The sequence below is a fragment of the Protomyctophum bolini genome (assembly GCF_963924005.1).
Source record: "Protomyctophum bolini genome assembly, chromosome: 12".
Lineage (NCBI taxonomy): Eukaryota > Metazoa > Chordata > Actinopteri > Myctophiformes > Myctophidae > Protomyctophum > Protomyctophum bolini.
In genome coordinates, this window is record NC_137873.1 from 32,002,562 (window position 1) to 32,027,985 (window position 25,424).

Below are 25,424 nucleotides of genomic sequence, written 5' to 3' on the forward strand. Positions count from 1 at the left end.
CGCGGAGCCGTCTTTTGTCCAGTGTCCATTCTGGGTCCGGAAACGGTATTTTTTTTGCATTGACTCCAGTAGAAGCTCTGCTGCTGTGAATTTTACACCTCTCCCGCTTAGCGGAGACTGTGGGGTGGTAGAGGACATCTCCCCGGACGCGTGGGTATGTCCAGATAGTTGCCTCGCGGAGCCGTCTTTTGTCCAGTGTCCATTCTGGGTCCGGAAACGGTATTTTTTTTGCATTGACCCCAGTAGAAGGGCTCCAGCTGTGAATTTTACACCTCTCCCGCTTAGCGGAGACTGTGGAGTGGTAGAGGACATCTCCCCGGACGCGTGGGTATGTCCAGATAGTTGCCTCGCGGAGCCGTCTTTTGTCCAGTGTCCATTCTGGGTCCGGAAACGGTATTTTTTTTGCATTGACCCCAGTAGAAGGGCTCCAGCTGTGAATTTTACACCTCTCCCGCTTAGCGGAGACTGTGGGGTGGTAGAGGACATCTCCCCGGACGCGTGGGTATGTCCAGATAGTTGCCTCGCGGAGCCGTCTTTTGTCCAGTGTCCATTCTGGGTCCGGAAACGGTACATTTTTTTGCATTGACCCCAGTAGAAGCTCTGCTGCTGTGAATTTTACACCTCTCCCGCTTAGCGGAGACTGTGGGGTGGTAGAGGACATCTTCCCGAACGCGTGGGTGTGTCCAGATAGTTGCCTCGCGGAGCCGTCTTTTGTCCAGTGTCCACTTTATAAAGTCCATGCACTCCAGTGAATAGCATTTATCCATTTAGATAACTTTTTTATGTTATTTAATTACTTATTTTTACACAGAAACATAATGTGTGTCTTTACAATAACTGTAATGTAATAATAATACTAATAATGTAATGTAATAATTATTTAATTAACGAATTAAATAACCTTATCTTATTCTGAAGGCAACCGGATGTCTTAAATTAGCTAGCTCTCAGACAGGAAGTACTAAATTAGCTCATAAGACGGAGCCGTTCTCAACCAGTCTCGCTGCTTATTTCCTGTTCATGACATCATGGTTGTTACTAATCAAAGCCCCAGAGCACAAACAAACCGTTGAGTAGCAGCTACACCTACTGGTTCACAACAGTAATGCAGTTACGTAAAGCAGACTGCACGAGGCAGGCTGTGAGCATGCACATCCAGTGTTTATGCGTTTATTAATTGGGGTGGGAAGATCTCCACACTGTGGCTCACACACAGCCCTAAACTGTAGACATCCGTGTGTCGCATTACCTCTGAGAGTCTGATTAGAAAAACCCACAGGATTGGAGGAGAGCATATTGGGACAGCTGGCGGAGGACTTGAGTAGTGGAGGAGGAGGGATGGAGGAATACACTGGAAGGAGAGGATGAAGAGGGGAACGGAAGATGACAAGGATGGAAGCAGTCACTCCGTAAGGAGAGGAATGAGGAAGAGTTTACACAGGGTTTCTGCAGGTTTAGCCCAAATTTTGATTTAAGATGTTATACTTTCTTAATGTAGCAACATATTCTGCAAAAAATGTTACAGAATATTTAGCCTGTCTGTAGCATAGGTTTTTTTATATAATTTTTATCCAACGATTTCGCAACCCATTTTTTTCCACCCAGTGTCAATTATCTAATGTAATCCTGGGCGCTACACTTCCAAGTCCAAGCTGCTTCTTTTCACCTGACAGGGGGGAGTTTCCCCGGCCGGACATATCGCGTGGAAGGAACACGTTATTCCAACCAGTCCCTTTCCCCTCCATCAGGTGCCCTGGCTGGCCAGGGGGAGGTAGTTTAGAGACCAGGATTAGCATTTGCTGTAGCATTTGCAAAATGTTACAGGTCTGTAGCATTTTTAAGAACTTTAATACATGTTTTTTGTTTTTTTTATTTAAGATTTGAAGGATCTGCAGAAATCCTGCTACACGAGGAAGTTGAGCAGATGAACGATACCTTCTTGTTCTGAGCCGTGGCCCGGCTCGGCGTATTCGCTGGCCGCGTCCAGATCGGAGCAGAGGTCCAGGTCCTCGTGCGTCCGGCACTCGTCCGACACCGTGGAGGTCCTGTCCGATTGGTCGGTGGTTTCCGAGAGGGCGTGGCAGCTGGAGGGAGTCTCTGGACGCTGTTGCAGCTTGGTGTGGAGGGATTCAATGATCTTATCCTTCTGCTGGAGCTCCTTGCTCAGCCTGCAAGCGCGCACACACACGCGCACACACACGCGCACACACACACACACACACACACACACACACACACAATGAGCATTTCATTTCCTGTGTAGTTGGCTCTAAGCTCTACGTTTTTCCTGCTGAAATTACTTTATTTTGTTTTTTTTGGATGCAGAGATTTGTTAATGCCCCTTTTTACGGCCCACAAAGTGAATGGCCCCATTTCTCGATTTCCGAGCTTCTGAGCCAGAACGAACCCCCCCCCCCTTGTCTCTCTCCAACAGGTTTATAAAAACACCAGTCTGCCTAGTGATAGAGAAAGACCCGCAGGGAGGCCCGGTACACACGACTGCTCTTGGAAAGCATATCCTTCCACAGAGGGGCCATTGGACCTCCTGTGTCATATCCTACCGGAGGCTCCTGTCAAAGCCCAGAAATGAAGGGTGACTCCTGAAATGCATCGGGACCTGACCTGCTTTTGAGTCACGTCTGGTCAAAGTAGAGAGAAAATAGATCCAGGCTAGACTAGATTCTGTGCAGGTTTCTGGCTACATTTTTGTTTTGTCTTGTCTTGTTTTTTTGGAAACTCATGTAAATAACACAAAGTGGTCAAACATTGAGGAGATTCCGTCTTTTACTGGAGGACTGTCCTGCAGTCACTGAGCCTCTTAAAGATACATAGGAGGCCTGTGTCCTGAGACAACGTGCAGTGTCTACTCTGCTGTCTGTGTGTGGATTAACATGTCTCATTTTTCTTTACATAGTCATGTGGACAGTCCTGATCGTGGCAGGTCATAGGACCAAGTAAACTAATTACTTACACACACACACACACACACACACACACACACACACACACACACACACCCACACACCCCTGTGTACAGACAGACTCATCATCGAGTGGCCAACCCACCGTAGAGCGAGCAGCTCGTGGCCTGTCTTATCGTCGTGGGCCTCGGCGCGATCTCCTGCGTAGGACAGACGAGAGAATGAGCAGAAAAAAACAAGTACGATAATGACTTGATGAGCATCCACAATGATGAACAATAACCTTCCGTGTGTAAACATGTTGAACGTAAGTGAGGTGTTGCTGTTGAACATGATGGCCTGTACATTTGTCAGTGTTTCTACCATTCATTGAATCACTCTGAAAGAGATTCCAACCATATCGTTCACCACTGTTGTTGTAGTTGTGGTGTGAACTCAACTTCACTTGAGTTAGCCTTTTTTTTAAACGACGTATTTCATCATTATAGGTATCGCTCTTGGTGTGGACAAGCCCATTTAAGCTGGCCCTCTGTGCAGTTGAGCTTCAAGAAGAAGGGGTGAGAGTGTTTTTCCTTACGTCCGCTGATCTTGGTGCCCACCCTCTGTGCCAGGGCCGTGCTCTGTGCCAGCTGCTCTCTGAAGCTCTGCCCCATGTAGTAGTCGATGTCGTTGGCACGGAGCAGCTCCTCGAAGGCCTGTCACACCAGGGGGGAGTCGAGTGGGTATAAAGATGCCAACACCGCAAGCCTATTCTTCATGCGTTTTTTTTACAGTATGAGATCATTTTATACTATATGCATTTGAAATACTACGAGGTGTATTGAAATGTAAACACTGCATATACATGCGCAGACGATGACTTTTAAGTAAGATGTAGTGCTGTGAATTCTAAATGGCTGGCTCAAAATGATAATAGCTGATCATCCTCAATGTGATGCACTGTGAGCTTGTAGATCAGCAAGTCTTTTGGCCTGCAACGGTAGTGTATAAGTGAGGCATGAGCCACGGACGGTACCTTGGTGGTGTCCCCCAGGTGCTGAGTGAGGATGTGACACACTCCTCTGCCCTCCCTCATCCGCTGTCTCAGATGGGACAGCTCCCGAGCCTGGGCCTGGATCAGCGTGTTATACTTCCTATGTGAAGGGAGGAAGAGGACACGTATAGATATACGGGGTGTTCTTCTCGGGCAGCTCGCCACCTTAGCGCCACATCGTAAAAAGAATGGTGTGTGTATTGCATTTTGATAAGGCATTTCTGCACAACAGTGCTCTGCTATTACTTTACCATCACCACTATAGCCACTTGGTGGCTGCGTTATTTATATAAACAACGGACTCTCTGTTGTCTCTGCCTGAGACTCTGTCTCAGTTTGTTGTCTCTGTCTCAGTTTGTGAAACATTTCACAGGCTGTGGGTCGGCCTCGGGCTGAAACTTTGTTGGGCTGGGACGGGTCGGGCTCAAATTATTAGGCCCGATTAAAGCTCTACAGACTATACACAATTGTTTATATTTGCCCATGTGTGGCTATTTGTATTATTCCTTAGCTACCTTTATTGTATTATTATTGCATGTGTCCTCCACAGTTGAGGTAGCTTGACATCAAATAATGTCACTGCCTATAGAACCCGGTATCCTAGATTCTTTGAAGAACTACAGTAATACATTGTTCTTTTTTCACTCTACTTATGTGACTATTTACTCATTTATTTACACTGCTGTCTGTTGACACAGGTGCATTCCATTTACTCTTATTTCACACTTAAGTAAGTCACATTGGGTAAAGACCTATTCATGCGTATGTTGTAGTTTCCGGGGGTCACCTTATCACCTAAAACTGGAGTATGAATACGCCTTTAAGAGGTGTCTGCTAAATTGTAAATGGTAACTCCACTCACCCTGGCCAGGTGGCACATTTCCCTTCCTCCACCAGGCCTTTGCCCTGCAGCTTCAGCTGGGACTCCAGTGACGTCACCCGTGACACCAGTTCCCGGAGCTCTCGGTTGGACTTGGGCTCTGTGCGAGTGGCCAGGCTGTCAGACATCCAGCCCTCTCGGTTGGACTTGGGCTCTGTGCGAGTGGCCAGGCTGTCAGACATCCAGCCCTCATCCTCCTCCACGCCGCTGGGCGCCGGAGACGCCGCCTCAAAGGCCCAGTTCACCTGGAAACAGTGGAGGGAAAAGTACTCACATCAGTAGCCAGTTAGTAAAAAAAATAATAGCTATCTATCTACATTGTACCTAATGTAGTTGGTAATGTGGCGGAGGACATGTTATGACATTGAGTGATTGAATAAAACACAGGATGTGCAAAACTCATGTTACGTTCCAAATGCAGTGATGTAGCTTTTGACGAGATACTACGAGTTAGCCAGGTAGCCTACATGGTTAAAAAAAAGCAATAGCTTAACTTCTTGAAAAAGCTACACCATCATTGTGAAAATAAGTGAAGCTATTGGTAATGGTACTTAAACTGTCAAAAATAGAATACTACAGCTGTGTGCTACCTTGCGCGGGGTTCGCTCCAGACTGGAGGCGTAGTCGCTGGTGGCAGAGAGCGACCGGATGCGCAGCTGCAGTCCGCGGATCACCTTGTGACAGCGGCTCAGCTGGGAGCGCAGGTCCCTCACCACCTTCTGGAGAGAGGCTGCTCCATCTCCCTGCTCCACCTAGGGTCGGTTGTCACAGTTATTACATTATCATCGTCTAATCGCAATTATTTGAAATAATCGCAATTATTTTGACATAATCATCATGATCGTTTCCATGTTGAAAGATGTTCATACATAGAGATATTAGAGAATTTGCTGAATCTACAAGCTTAGATCAGCTATTGCTGCTATTTTTACATTATTCTTTTAAGTATAAAATGTATAAAAATGGCAGTAATTTCTTCTGTATATTGAAGTTATTTCTTATATCCGCCCCTGTACACTTTTCATTGCGAAGCCTAAGAGGCAAACACAATGTAATTTCTATTCATAATGTTCCAATATCAAATACCAAAAACACAATTAAATCATTAATCACAATTATTTAATAGTCAACTTAAATGTGAAATGGTGACAGCCCTACCTGCTCCTCCTCCTCCTCCTCTTCCTCCTCCTCCAGATCATAAGAGCCTTCCACGTGGCTCTGGTCGTCCTGGTACCAGCCTCCCCCGACGCCCTCATAGTCCTGGGGGTTTGACAGCGACGTGCACATCTCCAGGTCGTCAAACTCTACGGGACGGAAAGGCGGATATTATTGATGACGTGACTCATATTGGACGGAGTCGGGAGCGGTGACGCAGTGCGAGAAGGGAGGAGTTATAATTCATACATTGTATTACGATGGGGAAGCTTGACACAAAGAACTGATTGTCAACCCGGCGCTGCTGGGTTGAAAATGTGGTCTTTGATATGGTACATGTAAGTCACACTGTTGAGCTAGAATACAATTATACATTATGTAACCAGGGGTGCAACACAGACCAATGCTTGAGAGGTGCCGGCCAACGGTATAAACACTAGAAAAACACTCGTTGCTGCCAATGGCAGTAATTCATTTAGGACAGGCTAAAAACAGACCAACATTACGGAGTTTAGACTAGGCTGCCCTTCTTCAGGGTTTAGTGTCGGTGTGAGATAAAGTGTGCGATGACTTTTTATTCTTCATGGTATATAAGTTACACAGACCTAAATGACCAAAATGTACACGACTGTCGTGACATTGCTTTGGCATACTGTACAGTACGTGCAGCAGACAGCGGACATACGATTTCAATATAGTGTGATTTGAACAGGAGAGACTAGTTCAAAACAGTGGGTTGCGCACATCCAGTTCGTTGCTGGTGCTGAATAAAAGGCCGCACAGCAAGTGTTTAGCTTACTTTAAAAACACAGACAAAATGACAGGAAACATGATGAAATGATGTGTTTCTAAATTCTAATTTGATTCACTGGACACTTTGAGTGTAAAAGTGGATATGTTAATAAGGGTCACATTTTGTTTTGTGTTCAACAGTGTGGTGGGTTCGTTAGGGTCACCTGGGCTGCTGGCGTCTTCTCTCTCCGCCTCGTTCTCGCTGCGTCCGCACGTCTCATAGCCCAGATCCTGCAGGTCCACCTGCACCTGCTTACTGGCCTGCTGCACCGATGTCTCACCTGGAGAGAGAGACATAGAGAGAGAGAGAGAGAGAGAGAGAGAGAGAGAGAGAGAGAGAGAGAGAGAGACAGAGAGAGAAGGAGAGAGAGACAGAAATAGACAACGTGTCACTTCATGACACATGAGCTTGTAGATCAGCTAATAATTTCTTGTTTACGAAGCCTAAAAGACAAACAGAAATGACATACATGTTCCAATGTTCAATGTCAAAAACACAATTAAATTGTCAAATTATTAGTATATGGAATCATCAACTAAAATGTTTTAATCGTAGGGAATCGGGATTATATCTCCAAAATGGTTTGGGAACGCCTCAGGTTTCCCCAGAAGTCACTAATGTTGATCTGGAGAGGGAAGTCTGGAGCTCTCTGGTGGAGCTGTTGCCCCCGCGACCCGACTACGGATAAGCGGTTGAAGATGGATGGATGGATAAAACGTGCGTGACTCTTACTGAGCAGGTCTCTGTAGTCGTTGAGCTGTTCGGCCTGAGCGTGCGCGGTGGCCTCGGACACCATCAGCCTCTCCTGCAGCTCCCTGTTCTCCTGGCGGCACAGCGCCAGGTCGGCGCGCAGCGCGCTGGCCTGCTCGCGCAGACCCTCCTCCACGTGCTGCCAGAAGCCCCGCCTCACCACCGCCGCCTCCCCCGCAGCGCCGCCGCCAGGCTCCTCCCCTTCCTGTGACGACAAGACTTGATTTAGCAAGAGCAACAACAAGGAAAGGCACTCCCCGCCTGTACACCAAATACAAGTGTAGTCAATTATTACAGAGACGGTAAGTCTCATGGCAGTTATGAAGTGACTAAACTGAATTGTATTTTACTCAGGCATTACATTATTATTATGTGGCGCTGCTGCTTTTAAAAAAAGCATTATGTAAAAAAGCATTATGCACGTGACATCATCATCATACCAGGAAGTTATGCGGGAAAGCCTACTGAGTGGCAAAAAACTACTTTCTGGCCTTGACAGCCCTTACATCCAAACAGAAAAGTCCTATGAATTGCATGAAATTACTTTAAACAACATTTCCCCAACAATTCCCTTTGTCACTCACTTTGCCACTTGATCTGCCATTCACTTTATGCGTGTGAAGTGAGGGGCGCTCTTATCATCGTACATCATCATGACATAAAATAGACACTATGCCTATTTGCTCAGACACTATGACGTAAAATTCTCCATTCATTGTCAATGTCAATTGTGGACAGTAACTAAAAGCTGGACATGGCGTAAGTGGTCTATGGGGTATGAATGATATACAATATAAGCCAAACTGTAAATTGATGCTAGTATGGTCCTTTAAAGTGCGGTCACCTTGTCGCTGTGCTGGGGCTGGCGGTGGGACAGTAGCGACCCCAGGTCCAGGGAGTGGGGTCGAGTGCATTGCCTCTTTCCCCGTCCCTCTCTCAGCTTCACATACGGGGGGCCGCGCTTGCCCACCGCCGCCGGTGGGGCTCCTCCTCCCGGCTCTTCCTCGTCCACATAATCTTCCTCGCCATCTTCTGCTTCTTCTTTTTCTTCCTGCTGCATCTCGTCCTCCTCGGGTCCCAGACCCCCCGCCGGACTCTCTCGCAGGGCCTGGTTCTCCTGCTGGAGGCGCAGCAACACACTCCTTTACGGAGAGGAGACACAGGAGGCGATCATTAGCATGATAGCAACAACTAAAGGCTTTGGATCAGTGATTCTCAACTTTCTTTTTTCATTTCAAGGACTCCCAGTTTCATATGGTTTAGGCCTGACTCAGGGAAGTAAGGATCCTCATGCAACAGAGGTGTGGAGAGTGCGACATTGTTGTCCATTGCAGTGGTTATCAACCTTTTTCAGGCCACGGCAGCCCAAAATAATCGTATTTTAACTGGGGACCCCCGAAAATAATCATATCTGAACCAGGGGGACCCCCCCCAAAATAATCCTATTTGAACTAAGGACCCCCCCAAAAAAATCCTATTTGAACTGGGGCCCCACCATCCTGACAAGCACTTGGAATGTAGGAGTCGAGGCATTACATTTAGTTTTTTCCATTTCATTTGAGGTATTATAAATGTCTTAAGTTAAAAGTCCTTAAATTGTCACTTCCGTTTCATGCCAGGTTGAGAACCACTGGTCTATTGCATCGATACATTTCCAGAGAGTGCTGCTGGGAGGACATAATCATCCACACCTCATCTGAGCCAAGGAGCTGTATCCGTCTCTCTCCAGTTGGGACCTCATCTCGTCAAGCTCCTGCTGCCCCTCCAGGGTCCTCGTTGGCTCGTCGAGCTGCCGCGCGTCCACCTGTGCGATGTCCTCGTTCTCCTGGGACTGTGCTGCCGTCCCCCGTCCTCCAGAGAACCCCATGGGCCCGCAGCGGGACACTCCAGAGGACTGCACAAAGAGGCGTTTATGATACCATCATGAGATTGTTATTAAAGCATTTTGGCTCATTTGAATAATGATGACAGTGAAGGGAGAGAAGGGGAGAGAGAGAGAGAGAGAGAGAGAGAGAGAGAGAGAGAGAGAGGTTTCAAACCCAAAAACGTTTGTGACATGACACTTTAATAATAGGAATTACTATTGTTAATTATTATTGTTTTAAACACATTGCACGGGGTCAGACAGAGCCTGTGCTTTTTGTTTACATGGAAACTGAAATAGAAGTGACATCTGTGATAATAAACTGTCCACTTGAACTCAAACAGGCTCAAATGTAAACGTTAATTAATGCGTTAATCATTCCATCTGTGTCTTTGAGATGGTATACAAACGTATAACCAAAACAATCTCTAGAGTTAGATCAACTCTGTATGGTGAACTGGCAAAGGATTGTTATGTTTACCTGAGCGGAGGCCAGACTCTGGGCGGTCACTTTGGCACCGTCATCCTCGATGCTGTCGCTGAACTCGTCGCTGCTGCCCTCTTCATCGTCTCCCTCCTCATCCTCCTCCACGTCTTCCTCTGCGCTGAGCTCTGAAGAGACAACGACAGTGAACAGAGTCAGGACAAACGGCCTCTTTTGCTATTTTCCTCCCCTAACACTGCACGGGTCTTTGTATATACGACAGACACGCTTCACTGTCTGTCTTCCACTTGTTTTCTCCTCTCAACTCTTCCCTGTGCTTTCCCTCAATCTGCCTCTCCCCTTTCCTATTGGCCGACTGAATCACCCGCTTCTGAAGTCATGGGACGAAACGAAGGGAAATGTTATGTCACAAGCTGCCAGTCAGCCAGAAACTCAGCACTGTATGAGTGTGCGTGTGTGTGTGTTCGTTCTGAGATTCCATTCCACTACACATATAAAGTCCATTTACACGTTCAGAGTTGAATAAACAATCTGGATTTTACTGTGCATAAAGCAAAAGGAGCCAAAAGCTTGCTTCCAATAGTGTAATGTCTGAACACGAGCACGCGTGCACACACACACACACACACACACACACACAGCAACACCACAAGATTGTTGTTGGAAATTATTGAGTAGTTGTTACCTAACACACACTTTACCAAAATTATAACACCGTGTTAACTTGAAAAGTAGTTATAACCAGACAACTACTGACTACACTGCAGTATGCGTGCGCACACGGACGGAAAAGGAAGCACAGGCCCAGTGGAATTTGACTGGCAGGTTATGAAGGGGCAAATATTTTCCACAATGGGACAGCATACGGTGCGCGCATGCACACTTGCACTCCACTTATATGGGCATACTTAATTGTCAATCATTACATTACTGGGACTTCAGAATGCTGTAGATTTGTGCTAGAGCTATATAGGATTACTACCTAGAATCATGTTTGAATGCATACGCAAAAGATTCACCGGGTTTCCAGGTTGAAAGTGAATAAAATGTGTAATAGAAACACACTGGATATGAGGTCTTGTTTACATACCATAGCACCACATAATGGTTATACTTAGGCCCTGTATGTTGCTGTATGTCAATCCAATCCACTTTATTTATATAGCACGTTTCAAAACTCAGAGTTTACAAAGTGCTGTACAGGAGAAAAATAAAAACAAATGCACTACAGCTACCACACAGAAAAACAACAGCGAGAAAACAAAGTACAAACAGTGAAAACAAATGAGACAATACAGAAAAACAGCAGAAAAGCATCACAGTGAGACAAACATATGTCTCACTGTGACAAACATATACAAGGACCGAAGGAACTCAAGCAGGGTTAAAAGCCAAGGTATAGAGGTGGGTCTTTAGGCGAGATTTAAAAGTCTGTATGGAGGGGGCCGATTTGACGTGGGAGGGGAGTGCGTTCCATAGTTTAGGGGCTACAACGGAAAAGGCTCGGTCGCCTCTGGACTTCAAGCGGGTCTTCTTTGTGACCCTGAGGTTTAGCTGGCCCTCAGACCGCAGTGACCTAGTAGGAGTATAAACCTCAATAAGTTCAGACAAATAAAGAGGAGCCAGACCATTTATAGATTTAAAGACAAATAAAATAATTTTAAAATCCACTCTGAAGCGGACAGGGAGCCAATGAAGGGAGGCCAAGACAGGTGTGATATGCTCACGTCTGTGAGTCCCTGTGAGCAGACGAGCGGCTGAGTTTTGGACTAGCTGGAGTCAAGCAAGGGAGGCTTGCTCGACCCAAAATCACTAAAAGATAGCACAGACTTGATTTTGGCCAGCAGCCTCAGATGATAGAAACTAGAGCTAACTACCGCATTGACTTGTTTGTCAAGTTTAAGGGCATTGTCTAGTTTGACGCCAAGGTTTGAGACCACAGGTTTCACATATGGCTGCAGGGAACCTAGGTCAGTGGGAACGATCCCAGGACCGCTAGGTCCAAACACTATAACCTCCGTTTTGCTTTCGTTGACACTTAGAAAATTAAGAGCCATCCATGCCTTGTATAATATAATGGGGTAGTAGTCTAGTCTTTAGAATGGGCCCTGTATGTTGCTGTATGTCTTGTATAATATAATGGGGTAGTAGTCTAGTCTTTAGAATGGGCCCTATATGTTGCTGTATGTCTTGTATAATATAATGGGGTAGCAGTCTAGTCTTTAGAATGGGCCCTGTATGTTGCTGTATGTCTTGTATAATATAATGGGGTAGTAGTCTAGTCTTTAGAATGGGCCCTATATGTTGCTGTATGTCTTGTATAATATAATGGGGTAGTAGTCTAGTCTTTAGAATGGGCCCTGTATGTTGCTGTATGTCTTGTATAATAGTCTAGCATGCATTTAATCCTTAATAAAATATAAGCGGCAATTTATAAAGTATATATTATAGTCTCTGCTTTATTTTGCAGAGCGTGTGATTTTGACAGTGCTTTATCCTTCTCTGAACTTTTCTTTTTTTATACAAACCTTTTTTCACAATAGTCCACGTTAGGAGGCAGAGCTGTGTTTTGGCATGGTTCGGTGCTTTGTATAGTGCATTTGTGAATTCATAACCAGCCACACATCACGTCAACGTAGCCATGCAAACAGGGGGAAACACCATGCTGGAATCTCATGCATGACGTAGAAAGGACATGAGGGGAAACACTTGTTTGGAAGTGTAACAACTGCATATTGTAATAATGTTATACAAGTCTGGAGATCGGTGGCGTTACCCGACTCCATCACGGAGAAGGTGGACATGGAGATTGATTATGTCCTCAACTTCATTAAACTATAGGGTTTGGTCTGGACAATTGGCAACGTTGCCCTAAAATACCAACCATTGACATCGATGATCGTTTTTTTTGCAAAAGTAAGACTAAAACTCCACTGCACAATGTCGTTGATTGCCGAAAGGAACCGACTTTCAAGCTATAACTTGAAGGGAGGGAGTGTATTTCCGGTCCCCTGGCGAGGGCAAAATGTACAGATTCAGTCAGCAGCTGTTAGGGGCTAAGTGTCTTTTACACTTCGACACTTAAGACTATGTGACCCAAGGGTCAAACTGGCAACCTTCCAATTCCCACATTGCCTCTACACCCCCCGTAGTTTGAGAAGTAGCTTGAAAATCGTACCACGGAGCATAAAATAAAATAGTCTCAACATTAATGGTAAAAGTCTCTAAAGCCATATTGCATGGCATTTTAAGTGAGTGTGGTAGGTGTGGGAGTGGGAGGTTATGAAAGGTGGGCTTTTGGGACAAGGCGTTCCCACTCTGGAAGGATGTCAAACTTAAGGCTTGGTGTTTGCTTTGTCGTGTGTGGTGTTGCATGTCAAAAGTGGCACAACTATTAAGCTTGCTATTTTCAGCAAGCTTAATGTGACACCAGCGCACAGCTAAGCATATAAATAAGGCTTAAGGATGTTTAAAATCCACTTCTGGTTGGTCTTTGGGAGGAGGAGAGAGGGCGGGGGCAGTACAATAAGGAACTGGGGTGATCAACAGTTAGGGATAATATCCTCCTAATTAATGAGAAGAAAGAGAAATCCATAACAAAAGTGCTTTTGACAAAAAAGCCAGCACGTTTTTATTTTTGTTGCATTTATAATACAAAAAAATGAATGTTTCAAAGAGCTGACCATCTTCGAGGTTAAATGAGAAATCAGGGCAAATAAAAAAAATCTAAGGTCTGTTCTGTAATGTAGTTTAATAACTTATTTGGGAAAAGGCTAATCCTATATCATTCACATGTAGCAGGGCTCCTATGCAAAACATCCATTACCATTTTCACTTACCATGATGATACAAAGCTCAACTAGATATCAACATGCCTCAGCACACTTTATTGTACACTCCATCGCACGACGGTGTCACTCGCCACCGAGAACTTGACTTCTTGGCGGCGAGGCACACGGTCGTAAAACAGAGTACATTAGGCTTTACGCTAGCACACGCTAAAGCTGCCCTACTCTACCATGATGTTGTACAGTGCTTATTGATATCTGCACGAATATTGGCACCATATCTCATTATGGTTCACTTCATTGTCCATGCATTGTCTTTCCGACCAAACTACCATCTAGTAAGTAGTGCAAAGCAGGTAAAGGCTTAGGTTATATAATAACTATATATAAAAGCGCAAATTGTATAGCAGCATTCTAATTGGCCATCTTCTTTTTTTTTTACTTTTAATGGGCCTGGGTTATGTGTGTACACAAAGATGGTATTGAAATAAAAAGATGAAAGGTGAGACGTTTCACTATAAGGCAATGAGCTTCCACACCACAAGATGTCACTGTGACACAAAGGCAGAAGAGTGACAATGGCGAGAACACCGATACACAAGTTTAAAAAAAAAGATAAATGGCAATACAGAACAGTCGCACTGCAAAGCAATGCGCAGGCAGTCACAATATATAAAAAACACATTCACAAAACACTCCACTGAAGAATATATTAATAAATTAATATGAGGCCAACAAGTTCCACATCATACAGTATACTTGTGAACAGGCATCTGCTCCACTAGTGAGCCGTGCCATCAGTTGACAAAGTTAGCCTACATGCTGAATGTCAGTCCCATTCCAATAAAATGTCGTTTCGTTTTTCTTTTCTTATCTCAAAGCTCCATGAAACGCTCATGTGATCAGTAACAAGTCCCGGAGAGAGACCAAGTCAACGCCATGCACCCACACAGTAAAACCCTCAGTGTCCATTCATACGTTAGTACACTCGCTCCCAGAGTTGGACGTGACTCTGGGAAATAAACAAGGACCAAATGAATAAATCTAAATGATTTTACTGTGCATAACAAAGGCCCTTCCAGGTCCCTTTGGTTGCATCCGTACGCGCAGACTTAGACGAGACTCAGGGACATAAGGAACAAATGAACACTGAACATTTGACTGCGTAGAAGGGCAAACCAAACTGTCATTCAGCATGGACAGACCCCCCTGCCTCTCACACACACAGTGCCAGTAACCGTCCGCAGACAGCGGGTTAGTTTAAACAGCCCTGGAGGCCGGCGGACACCGCCCATCCCCACCTCCAAAATCAGCGGGCCGCCTCTGTGCCGCCCTCTCCAGCACCGCGGCCATGTCACGGGTCCTGGCAAGGACCTCCTCCAGCTGGCCACGGAGCGCCTGAACAGAATCTAGTTCGGTGTGCAGGGCCTGGGTCTTCTCTGAGCTGCTGCGTTGTGGGGGTGGAGAACGAGGGGAGTAAAGTGAGGTCAGGTTATAGCACCAATGAATTTACCCTAAGAGATTGCTTGAAGCAAACCGAACGTGTAATAATCTTTCTTTACATTAGACTGTAATTGTCTTGTCCTTTGTACTTTAGTTGTATTGTTTTGAATGAATAACTACAGATAAACATTTGCTCTTAGCTAACTCTGGCATATTTACATCGATGTGAAAACTGAAATGTTGAACGATGTCCCTGGTAAACAAACGAAAACATCAACAAACCGACAAATGAATAAACTAAATGAATATGGGGAGAAGGATAAGGTGTTGAAAATCTCCTGAAGTCAAAGTGAAAACCGTAAACCTATAGATGACCTCCGAAGGAGTGGTTGTGTGAAGCGCTTGGCGAGGTGTCGGTCACTTACCTGTCCCCTCCGGTGTGAATGTGGCTGAGGCTCTGGTACAGCCTCTTCTCCGCCCTCAGGGCGTCGTTCAGCTGGTGGTACTCAGACACGATCTGCTCCAGCACACACTGGGTTAAAGTGACGACAGGAATCAGGAGCAATCAGTGAGACGGCAAATCGAACGTCTGAACTGTCAGCCAATCTGTCACACTCCTCTGCACGGCAAGTGGTGATTTAACACAGAGAGAGAGAAGTTTTTGTGTTGCCTGTCCGTCCGTCAATCTGTAAATCCATCCCTCCCTACGTTCCGACATTTTTAATGCAATATCTCAGGAACACAAAACAATCCAAACCGATTACATTTTGGTGGTCAAGGTCTTCATAAGCCGAATAATATCAAATATCTTCAACGTCTTCATTACATTAGACATGGGTGCAAAGTGCAAGTGGTTGGCGGACGCATAAAGCCCATAGTGTTACTCTCTCAGAGCTAAATCAACAGATTGCTGTGCAGATGGAGGAGAGTGAAGCTCCATCCTACTTGGTGTTGGGTGTCTTCAGAGGCAGACTGCTTGGCCTGTTGCTGGACCTGGGCCAAAGTCACGCGAACGGCACACAGCTCTTTCTGTAGAGTGAGACATAAACAATGGATGATCTCATTTTGTTCACCGTTACATAACTCTGTGGGCCAAGACTAGAAACATCGTCCACCTCCTATTTTGTGTGGATTCCTCGTTAATGTTGTGATAGTTTGTTCCAAAAATGTTGAATCCCTTAATTTAAATGGGACATAAGGAGTGTACATTGTTCCGCCCTCCCGTTGACACACACATGGCTCCTACGAACTGCAGCGGGCCAATGAGGTATCTATTTTTTTTATTTTATCTATGCTATTGGGTACCTGAGCCTCCCTCTCCTTCTTCAGCACCAGGCACAGTTCCTCCTGCAGGGCCTCGACCTCTGGCGCCCCCTCTCTGCAGGAGGACTCCATGGACTCCTCCTCCTCCTGGCCCTGAACCAGCTCCTGCACAACAGATCAGACAGACATTTTTACAGTGTGTGTGTTTGTTGGTGCATGTGTCGTGCATGTGCACGTGCGGTGAGAGGACACTTTGAGGTGTGTGAGTGAGTGAGTGAGGGAGTGAGTGAGGTAGGAACCTTGATGAAGGCCTCCTTCTCCTTCAGCCGACTCCTCAGGAGTTCCGTCTCTCCGCCCGCCTCCCTCTCCCGCTCCTTCTCCCGCCTCGCGTCGCTCAGCTCGCGCTCCGCGGAGGACAGCTGTCTGCGGAGCTCCTGCAGTTGGCCCGTCCGCTCGTCAATCACCTGGGCCAGCCTATCAGAGCAGTCCTGGGGGGAGAGAGAGAAGAGATATTGTACATACGCTCACCAAAATCATATTGCAGAGCTATTAATTCATCGTCAAATTGTCCTCCGTCGTACACTAGGATGAATTAACTTTTGTTGAGCTTCAAATTCATCAAATGTACTTGATGAAACAGACCTGTAAGGAGTGCATTTGGTATGCTCTTATTTCCTTCTTATTTCACTTCACCAAAAATTACACCAAGTACACAGATCTGCTATTTAACCACTGGGGTTTATGCAAATACTTTTGTACATTTTGAATTCCGGACTTTTACTTGTAACAAAGTATTTCTACATTTTAAGTAAAGTAAAACATTTGAGTGCTATTTTTCCTTTCCACCACTTTCTACCTGCAGGTACTGGTCCTTGGCGCCGATTGTGCCGAGCAGGTCCTGGACCTGTGCCTGGTGCTCGGCGGACTGGCGTCCGCGGTCCGACAGCAGCTCCTGGAACAGCTTCTCCTTGAGAGCCAGGCGAGCCTTCAGCTCCTCCACCACCTCAGTGGGAGCAGCCTGCACGTGGGACAGGAGCGCTGCAGTCACGTCCTGGATGTACATACACGCACACATACAAATAATGGCGATTAGCGTTTTTGGGATTGAACATTGGAACATATTAAGTTTGTCTCTTAGGGCCGATTCATACTCCTATTTTAGAGCCGAATAAAAGTCGGTTCGGCTCTGTAGAGCCTACAATTTGACGTCATTTGAGGTTCGGGGGGGCAGGTACCGTCCTAAAGTCGGCTCTTCGGTGCTACTGAAAGTAGCATGAATCGGCCCTTAGGCTTCGTAATCAAAAATAGCACAGGGAAGATATGACAAATATACCTCAAAATATACTCAAAATATATAGCTGAAGAATACATATAATAACTCTATACTTGAAAAAGAACAAGCTTTACAACGCGGCACAAGCTTGTAGATCTGCTATTTTTGCTCGGAATTTCGGCATTTCCATGTTGAAAAGAATCAACATGGAAATGATTATAACAATTATATAAAAGAATAATTGTGATAATCTTAAATAATTGCGGTTAGGCGATTATGTAATAAGTGTGACAGGCGCACGTGCACGCACACATGATAAAAAAAGGGATATGTCAGCACACCTGTTGTGTTCACAGGTGTGGTTTCTCCATAGCCAAGTCATAGAAAAAGACTAACAATGCACAGCCATGAGAACAAAACCATATAGCATACATATGGGTTTGTTTTGGACCGTCTGTTTCTTCATTGGTTGTCTCATGTACCCCTTGAGCTGTTTTGCCATGTCGATGATTCTCCTAAATTTGTTGTACCGGTATGTTATATTACCTGTGCCTCTTGGCTGCGTGTCTGCAGGGCGGCCTGCAGCTGGCTGACGATGGCGTCTCTCTCCCTCAGTGCCGTTCTCTCCTTCTCCTCGCTCTGCTGTCGGAGCCACTGCAGGTTCCTGTAGGCCTCCGCAGCCTGCTCCAGCTGCAGCTCCTTACCGCGCACGATAGAGTCCAGACTCTGGACGCATGCAAAATACCCCCAAAAGAATGCAGAAACAATACCATCCACCATCATTATTAGAATATACACAACTCTTGTATATTTCTGTCTGAAATGGTTAGCTCATATATATTAGGCCGCCCGATGAGTAGCGCCAGCTATGTGTCTTTTGTCAGGTAGGCTACTGCGTTAGGAATCAAACCTGTTTGTGGCTATGAGGTTAGACCCTTAACCACATTAACTCTGGTGTCCGACTTTGAGCGATTTTTCAAATATTTTGGGCAGTATTCAACAAATAAATCTAATCTTTAAAATTATGTTTTGAATGTTTTCAAAACATATTTGTCGTATGATAAAGAATATATAGGGCTTAAGTGGTTGACCGCTCGGAACGCCAGGACGTTTAGGCTTGTGTTCCTGCTCAGTGTTTAAAGGTTCTCCTTCTCACCGTGATGGTCTCTTCGTTGTTGGACAGGATGGAGCGCAGCCTGTCCAGGTCTCTCTCCTTCTCTCTGAGGGCCAGCTGCAGCCTCCTCACCTGGCCCTCCTTGTCCTCCAGACAGCGGAACTTCTCGTCGATGGAGCGCTGTGGCGTGAGGAGGAGGAGGAGACTCGACATCAGATCACACATCACCACGCCACATACTGCAGCACTGTTGCACTGACCAATCTCTGATCGTACCGTTATGCAATCATAATGAATGTTAACCGATAGAGAACTGAGGCCGATTCTAAACACAGGCTTGTTTTCTGAAAAACTAATGTTTCTATAGCAGTGGTTCTCAAACCTTTTCATGTCAAGGACCCCAAAAATTACCCCCATCTCAGAATATTGTGTTCCCTTTAAAATATATATATAGATATTGAAAGACGTGTACAAACATTCTTGGTTTTAAATAGTTAACCTTTCAACCTGGCATGTCAATTTGAGGCATGTGTTACCAGCCAGTGAGGAGCCCCCATTGTGAGGATGTAGAGTCGCCCCCCCCGCACACCTCAAACTTTTCCCATTATCCCCACGTTTTCCAAATAAGTGAAAATAGCCAATACTAATAGCTAATAATAATAGCACAAGGTGTCGTGTCAGCTATTTTCACTAGGATATAGAGTGTTTAACCGTGGTTATTAGTGTCTCACCTCCAGAGCTTTGTCTCTGCTTTTAATGCGCTCTCTTAGCTTCTCCAGCAGAGCATCTCTGGGTTTACAACTCTCTGCAGACTCCAGCATCTCAGAGTACTCCTGCACACAAAACACCAGCACTTCAGATGGGACCTCAGCACGTGTATGTGTGCGTGCGTGTGTGTGTGTCAGTTCACAACTAGCACACAGTCAAATCGAGTGTACTTAATTCATACATTTGTAACTCTGGGAGTGGGAGTGTATAATGTATGTAACCATTTGGTTACATTTCTATAGTCTCAGAGTTAGACGAGACTGATTGCGTGTGTGTGCGTGCGCCCCACCTGCAGCTGTTTTTCCTTGTCCTGCAGAGATCGTTTGAGCTGTGCGTCGGACCTCTCTCTCTCCTGTCCCTCCGCATGTCTCTCGGCCTCGCTCTCCTTCAGAGCTGCCTCCTTAGCCTGCAGGTCAGAGCGAACCCTCTGGAGGGCGCTGCGCAGGTCCTGCAGCAACAACAAGAAACCACACGTCACTTCACTTCTCATGGCCTTTGGTGCATTTTATAGGAAGTGAAAAAAATAGCGCGCACACACACACACACACACACCTGGTTGTGTTTGTCGGTGGCCTCTCGGTGCTGCAGCGCCTCCTGCAGGTCAGAGTGCAGTCTGTCCTTGAAGGTGGCCATGTGGTCCCCTCTCCTCTGGCTCTGCCTCAGACTCCTCTGGCTGGCCTCCAGCTCCAGGCCCAGGGAGAACAGAGAGCTCTGCACCCCCACCAGCTCACCCTGCAGGCGGGCCAGCACCTCCGCCTCGCTGCCCCTCTCCGGAGGAGCCGCCTGAGGGGTGGAAATATGCAGTACGCGTTTACGTGGTGAATATTGTGGATTCTTGTGTGTATAGAAGCAGTGGTTCCCAAACCTTTTCATGTCAAGGACTCCCAAATTGACATTGACCGCAGACCTCCATTTGAATGTTAATTTAACTCTGACAGTGTACACTCTCTACACATGTGTACGCTCTCAGAGTTACAGACCCATAAGGGTCCATATGGTTCCTAACTATCATTTAGCTGGGGACCCCCTGGAACTCCCTCAAAGACCCCTAGGGGTCCCTGGACCCCACTTTGGGAACCACTGGTATAAAGTGGTGGAGCAGTGGTGTACAGTCACTAAGTACATGTATTCAGTACTTAAGTACAAATTTGAGTTATCTTTACTTTACTGTATTTCCAATTGTCAACACACTACACACTACATCTCAGAGGCGACTACAAATATTATTTGCTCACAATTAGCTTGTAGATCAGCAATTTCTAAAAGATTTTTTTTCATACATTATTGAACTTGTGAAATGTGACATTGTGCATAATGAGTATACTTCTACTTTTGGCACTTTAAGTATATTTCGATTGCCAATACTTTTACTCAAGTCAATTTTAAATACTGGACTGAAGTATTTACAGATTGTGTTATTGATGCTTTTACGTAAAAAAAAATGTGAGTACTTCTTCCATCACTGCCAAAGGGAAAATAAATTATTTAGAGCAGTAGAGTGTGTGTGTGTGTGTGGGGGGGGGGGGGGGGTCTTGCCTTGGATTGTGTAATCTGATTGCGGTGGGCCATCTCTCTCAGCTTGCACAGCGTGGCGTTCTGCCCCTCGATCAGCTGATACAGCTCCTGAGCCTGGAGGCACAACAGGACCTGAGTGTCAACACCGACAGCTCCAAAATACCGAGAGAAAAAAACCAAAACGAACCAAAGAAAAGGCGACGCAGCGGGTCTGTCTGTCTGTCGCCGAGTGGCGGTTGAAGTTATAAAGGGCACGTCAAAGATGGGTGAGAGAATACAAAGCTTGGGACGAACAGGCGGACGGAAATCATTCGTTTTCCCAGAGGAAATTGTGTGGAGAGACTCTCTCTGAGAGAGAGAGATGAAAATGATGAAACAACACGTGGTCGTTTTGTATCTTTGTAGCTGATGGTGTGAAGTTAAAAGCTACTTTATTGTGTAGCTTTGTATCAGATGTATCTTTGATCTTCATGACGCTGGCTTCCAATGAAAATCTATGGGAGACTGTAGCTTTGTAGCTGCCAGTGTGAACACAGCACCACACTTTGAGCAATCTTACATAATGTATGTAACATTTAATAGTATAGCTTCTGCAACGCCTTCTTCTTGTTTCCACTGGGTTTTAACAAGGAAATGCCGGGAGAGCCGTTCTAAAGGGCTTGTGAAACGAATAGCCCCTTAATAAATTTAAGTCAACACACACAAACATACTGCCACTAGCACTTAGTTGACTAGTTTTTCAAAGCAGTTTCTACATACATAAACAAAACACACAAGATACACACACCTCATTGTCTTTGGCGCTGACGGAGTCGGTGAGATCCTGGATGGTTCTCTCCTGGTTCTGAGCATCCTGGCGGATGGAACGCAGTTCACATTCCATCTCGGTCAACTTCTCCTGCAGCTTCTGTATGTAAGCAGGAGACAGACACACAGTCATCAGTACAGTCTTTCACATCGTCTCCCAATTTAGTCGTCCTGCCAATTCCCGATTCCTCCTTGAACTGTAGTCCCCCTGCCTTGTCCCTGCAGATTGACATTGATTGACATTGGTGACAGACGGGTGCCACCTCAGAAATGTGTGACTTGCCGACACCAGTCTGCTTCTTTTCACTTGACAAGTGAGGACCTAAACCTGGAGGACCATGCTGAGGAACATGCCGTTCCTAACATGTCATTCCTCTCAGTTCCCCACCACACCGAACAGGAATTCTAACCATTAACCCGTAGGAGTTGCCAGTGCAATGACAGAGATCGTCCTCCTATTCTACCGTTATTATTGTGCGAGGCATGCACAAAGATGCAAAGATCACACCATACAGTATTTGTACAGCAGTGTTCTTCTGGCTCTGGTCAGCGGAGTGTGTGTGTGTGTGTGTGTGTGTGTGTGTGTGTGTGTGTGTGTGTGTGTGTGTGTGTGTGTGTGTGTGTGTGTGTGCGCGCGTGTGTGTGTGTGTGTGTGCGCGTGCACGTGAGAGAGAGGCTGAGTGAGTATGAGGATGTGAATGGGGGAAAGCAAATGAAAGAACCTTGGGACACGTCAAGAATGTAACTCAATTAAAAAACAATTATAAAACTAAACAAAAAGTTCTTTTTTTTGGCAAGCAACACCATTGTACAACAGTGTATAAAGGAGGCTTCCGAGTCAACGTACCGTATTGTTGGCCTCGCTCTTGTGGATCTTGGCCTGCAGAGATTGGACCTGAAGCTGAGCCTTCTGCAGCTCGCTGACACACTGCCCTGCTGCACATTCATACTGGTTCAGCTGGCTCTGCTGCTCCTCCACAAGACTCTGGAACACCAACACACACACACAGAAGGTTTGTTCACACTTTGGCCTAATGAGATCACAATGGAAACGACTAACAAGCTTAGGTTTGTTTGCTATTAATCTATTTTGGCGCTTTAGATTGGCGATACTGATGCTTTTCACAGTTACCAACAAAGTATTCTATTCTATTATTGAGACCGTCTGCTGTGACTCTGAGCAAACAGAAATGCCTTATTTTCAACTGAGAATAAGCAAGATAAATTACTGATTTTACGTTTTTGTTTTTATATCCAACTTCATGAATGTGGTTGTATTTATGGAGAACTACACTCAGTCAGAAATCTCAAAACCAACGACATAACATCCACCACTGGGGATTGTGTAAAAATTCATGTCAACGCTCAATCGCCCATTCATGCGCGCACTTTGCTAAAAGCTGCACTCTGAGTCTCTAAAGCAGTGTGCGCGCATGTTCATGTGTAACAGTGAGTGTGTTCAAAGTGCTCCATACCATTACTATCTTTTACATAAATCAGTGGCGCATCAGTGCTTCTGCACTTCAGTTGTGCAATTCTAGTTCATCTTTCACAACTTCCTCTGGGCAACAGGAAATTAGTAGGAGGTACAGTATGGAGTCAGACCACAGGTACCAAATACTACAGATCCAAATGAAAGCTGGGTGTTCATTAGTGGTGCATTCAATTAATCGATATGGCAATATATCGACAGAACATCCGATAGGTGAATCGATCGAGAGGCTGCTATATCGATACGGCAATAAACGGCATGAATTATCTGGGTGATCAGTGTTGACAAACGGACCCCGTGTTTAACGTTATCAAAGCCCCCCTTGCAAGTTGCAATGCACTCCCTTCCCAGACCCCTTGTTAGGATGTTTAGAAATTGTATTTTAATTTAAAGATCTCTGTGGGCCTGAAAGTGTTTTATTGTATTTGTGCAGCTCTGCATCGTGACTACGAGCTGTGCATCCTTTTTCCAAGTTGTACCTCCCGCGGTCAGCACCTCCCCCACTATTGGTGGGTGCTCCTACCTCTTTGTTTATTGCATTTGTGCAACATGGACATTATTTTCAATAAACCTATAATCGATATATCGATATCGTGGCCGCTGTATAGTGATGCATATCTATCGTGAGATTGCAAGCAATATCCACCACTAGTATTTATTTTAAATACAAATATAGTGTATTTTTTTTTTCTGGTTGAATGCCAGTTAGTCCATCACAGCATTCAGCAGAAGTTTTTTTTTGTAAGCAGGCCACTGCTTACAAAGAAAATACAATTGTTTTGTTACACTTCATGTACTACAGGCATTACATATAAACACCAGAATAATAGTATAATAATAGTATGCTCTGATGAAGGCTCATTGCAGAAACGTGTAATGATTTTTGGTGCTTGCCAATAAAGAAATGAAAATGTGAGTAATTTTGGGATGTGCTACCTTTTTGGATTTTTTGATGTATACTGGATTTGGGTTTAGCACTCCACTGAAAACCATTGCTGATACACAACCTCTTTTTCTCATTTAACCAGAATAGTGTAGCAAAAGAGTATTTCTGTACTACTAGCCATAGTAGTGAAGACAGTGAGGTGGTCTGACATTGCGTGGGTCTCTTTGCCTCCAGGGCTCTTTGCGAAAATAGGCCAGTTGTAGAGTCACTGTGCATCTTCACATCTAACCTACTTAAGTCAACAGCCCTGGCTCCACGATGACTCTCTCTCTCCCCCCATCTCACACACACACACACACACACACACCCAAAATGCCAGCTTGTTCCAATTTAAGAGATATATATAGTGTTAGTGTTACCAAAAATACCTATGGTATGTCTTCTGTATATTTAGAGCCTGCTTGCGCAGATTGGTTAAAGTTAGCCCAAATAACATCAAGTGTTGGGTCTTTGTGTGCCTTTCCAAAGTTTGCCACTTTCAACCTCATTTCCTTGTTTTTGGTATTCAACATTGAAGATTATAGTATAGAATAAGGCTTAAAGATGTATTTTACATTAAAACACGTTGCTTTATTTTCACCTATTTGCACCTCGACAATTTTATTTTACTTGCTTTATTCGATAACAACAATTAGATACCGGGATTCGATATTAATTTGATCAGACACTCCTCACTCCTATATAAGCCCATTCAACTTCAAACTCCACATGAACTCAATGAAAACACAGGGCCCTGGTTATGGTGACTGATATTTCTAAAGCATGAGGGGACATCATGTCATGTTTTCTATTACATTTACTTTTCTTTCTCTCAAATTTCTCTAAAAATGTAGTTATTATGCAGTAGGACAATATCAGTCACCAGAACCAGGGACATTAATGCATGTAGTTTGAACTTGAATGGTCGTGTTGGACGGGGACGTGATCTAAATTGAATCAAGTTGTGTGTGCGGTGCACACAATAGCCTGAGTAGACATTAAAATCAACCCTCCGAAAAGTGTTTTAAAATGCAATACCCATTTAAATTAAGTGGTGATGGGATGGGTGCCATCCCTGTCTATCTGATGATTGTTAATTTAGGAAGGGAGGGTTTAAAAGTCTATAGACTTCTTCATTGTTTGAACGATACTGCCAAAACACTAATCCACGAAACTGCTTTGCATGAAAACAGAA

At 45.1% G+C, this 25,424-nt stretch overlaps 1 protein-coding gene across 4 annotated transcripts in view; it reads right to left on the reverse strand.

The window, feature by feature from the left end:
• The window catches only part of LOC308325695 (myomegalin-like), a 73,214-nt gene that overhangs the window by 21,424 nt on the left and 26,366 nt on the right, over positions 1–25,424 (reverse strand). For 3 of the 4 annotated variants that reach the window (XM_080778325.1, XM_080778326.1, XM_080778323.1), the window contains exons 7-33: positions 22,660–22,797; positions 21,793–21,912; positions 21,027–21,119; positions 20,043–20,273; positions 19,780–19,938; positions 19,454–19,555; positions 18,765–18,902; positions 18,155–18,334; positions 17,192–17,386; positions 16,635–16,823; positions 16,378–16,500; positions 16,018–16,101; positions 15,498–15,604; positions 14,931–15,076; positions 9,878–10,008; positions 9,224–9,426; positions 8,377–8,674; positions 7,515–7,737; positions 6,946–7,062; positions 5,993–6,138; positions 5,425–5,586; positions 4,817–5,079; positions 3,937–4,054; positions 3,499–3,616; positions 3,067–3,121; positions 1,936–2,168; positions 1,250–1,351 (exon numbers count right to left, since the gene is read on the reverse strand). In XM_080778325.1, coding sequence (XP_080634451.1) covers positions 1,250–1,351; positions 1,936–2,168; positions 3,067–3,121; positions 3,499–3,616; positions 3,937–4,054; positions 4,817–5,079; positions 5,425–5,586; positions 5,993–6,138; positions 6,946–7,062; positions 7,515–7,737; positions 8,377–8,674; positions 9,224–9,426; positions 9,878–10,008; positions 14,931–15,076; positions 15,498–15,604; positions 16,018–16,101; positions 16,378–16,500; positions 16,635–16,823; positions 17,192–17,386; positions 18,155–18,334; positions 18,765–18,902; positions 19,454–19,555; positions 19,780–19,938; positions 20,043–20,273; positions 21,027–21,119; positions 21,793–21,912; positions 22,660–22,797 — 4,174 coding nt within the window. The remainder of the gene's footprint in view (positions 1–1,249; positions 1,352–1,935; positions 2,169–3,066; positions 3,122–3,498; positions 3,617–3,936; positions 4,055–4,816; positions 5,080–5,424; positions 5,587–5,992; positions 6,139–6,945; positions 7,063–7,514; positions 7,738–8,376; positions 8,675–9,223; positions 9,427–9,877; positions 10,009–14,930; positions 15,077–15,497; positions 15,605–16,017; positions 16,102–16,377; positions 16,501–16,634; positions 16,824–17,191; positions 17,387–18,154; positions 18,335–18,764; positions 18,903–19,453; positions 19,556–19,779; positions 19,939–20,042; positions 20,274–21,026; positions 21,120–21,792; positions 21,913–22,659; positions 22,798–25,424) is intronic. The other variant, XM_080778324.1, reaches the window with a different exon arrangement.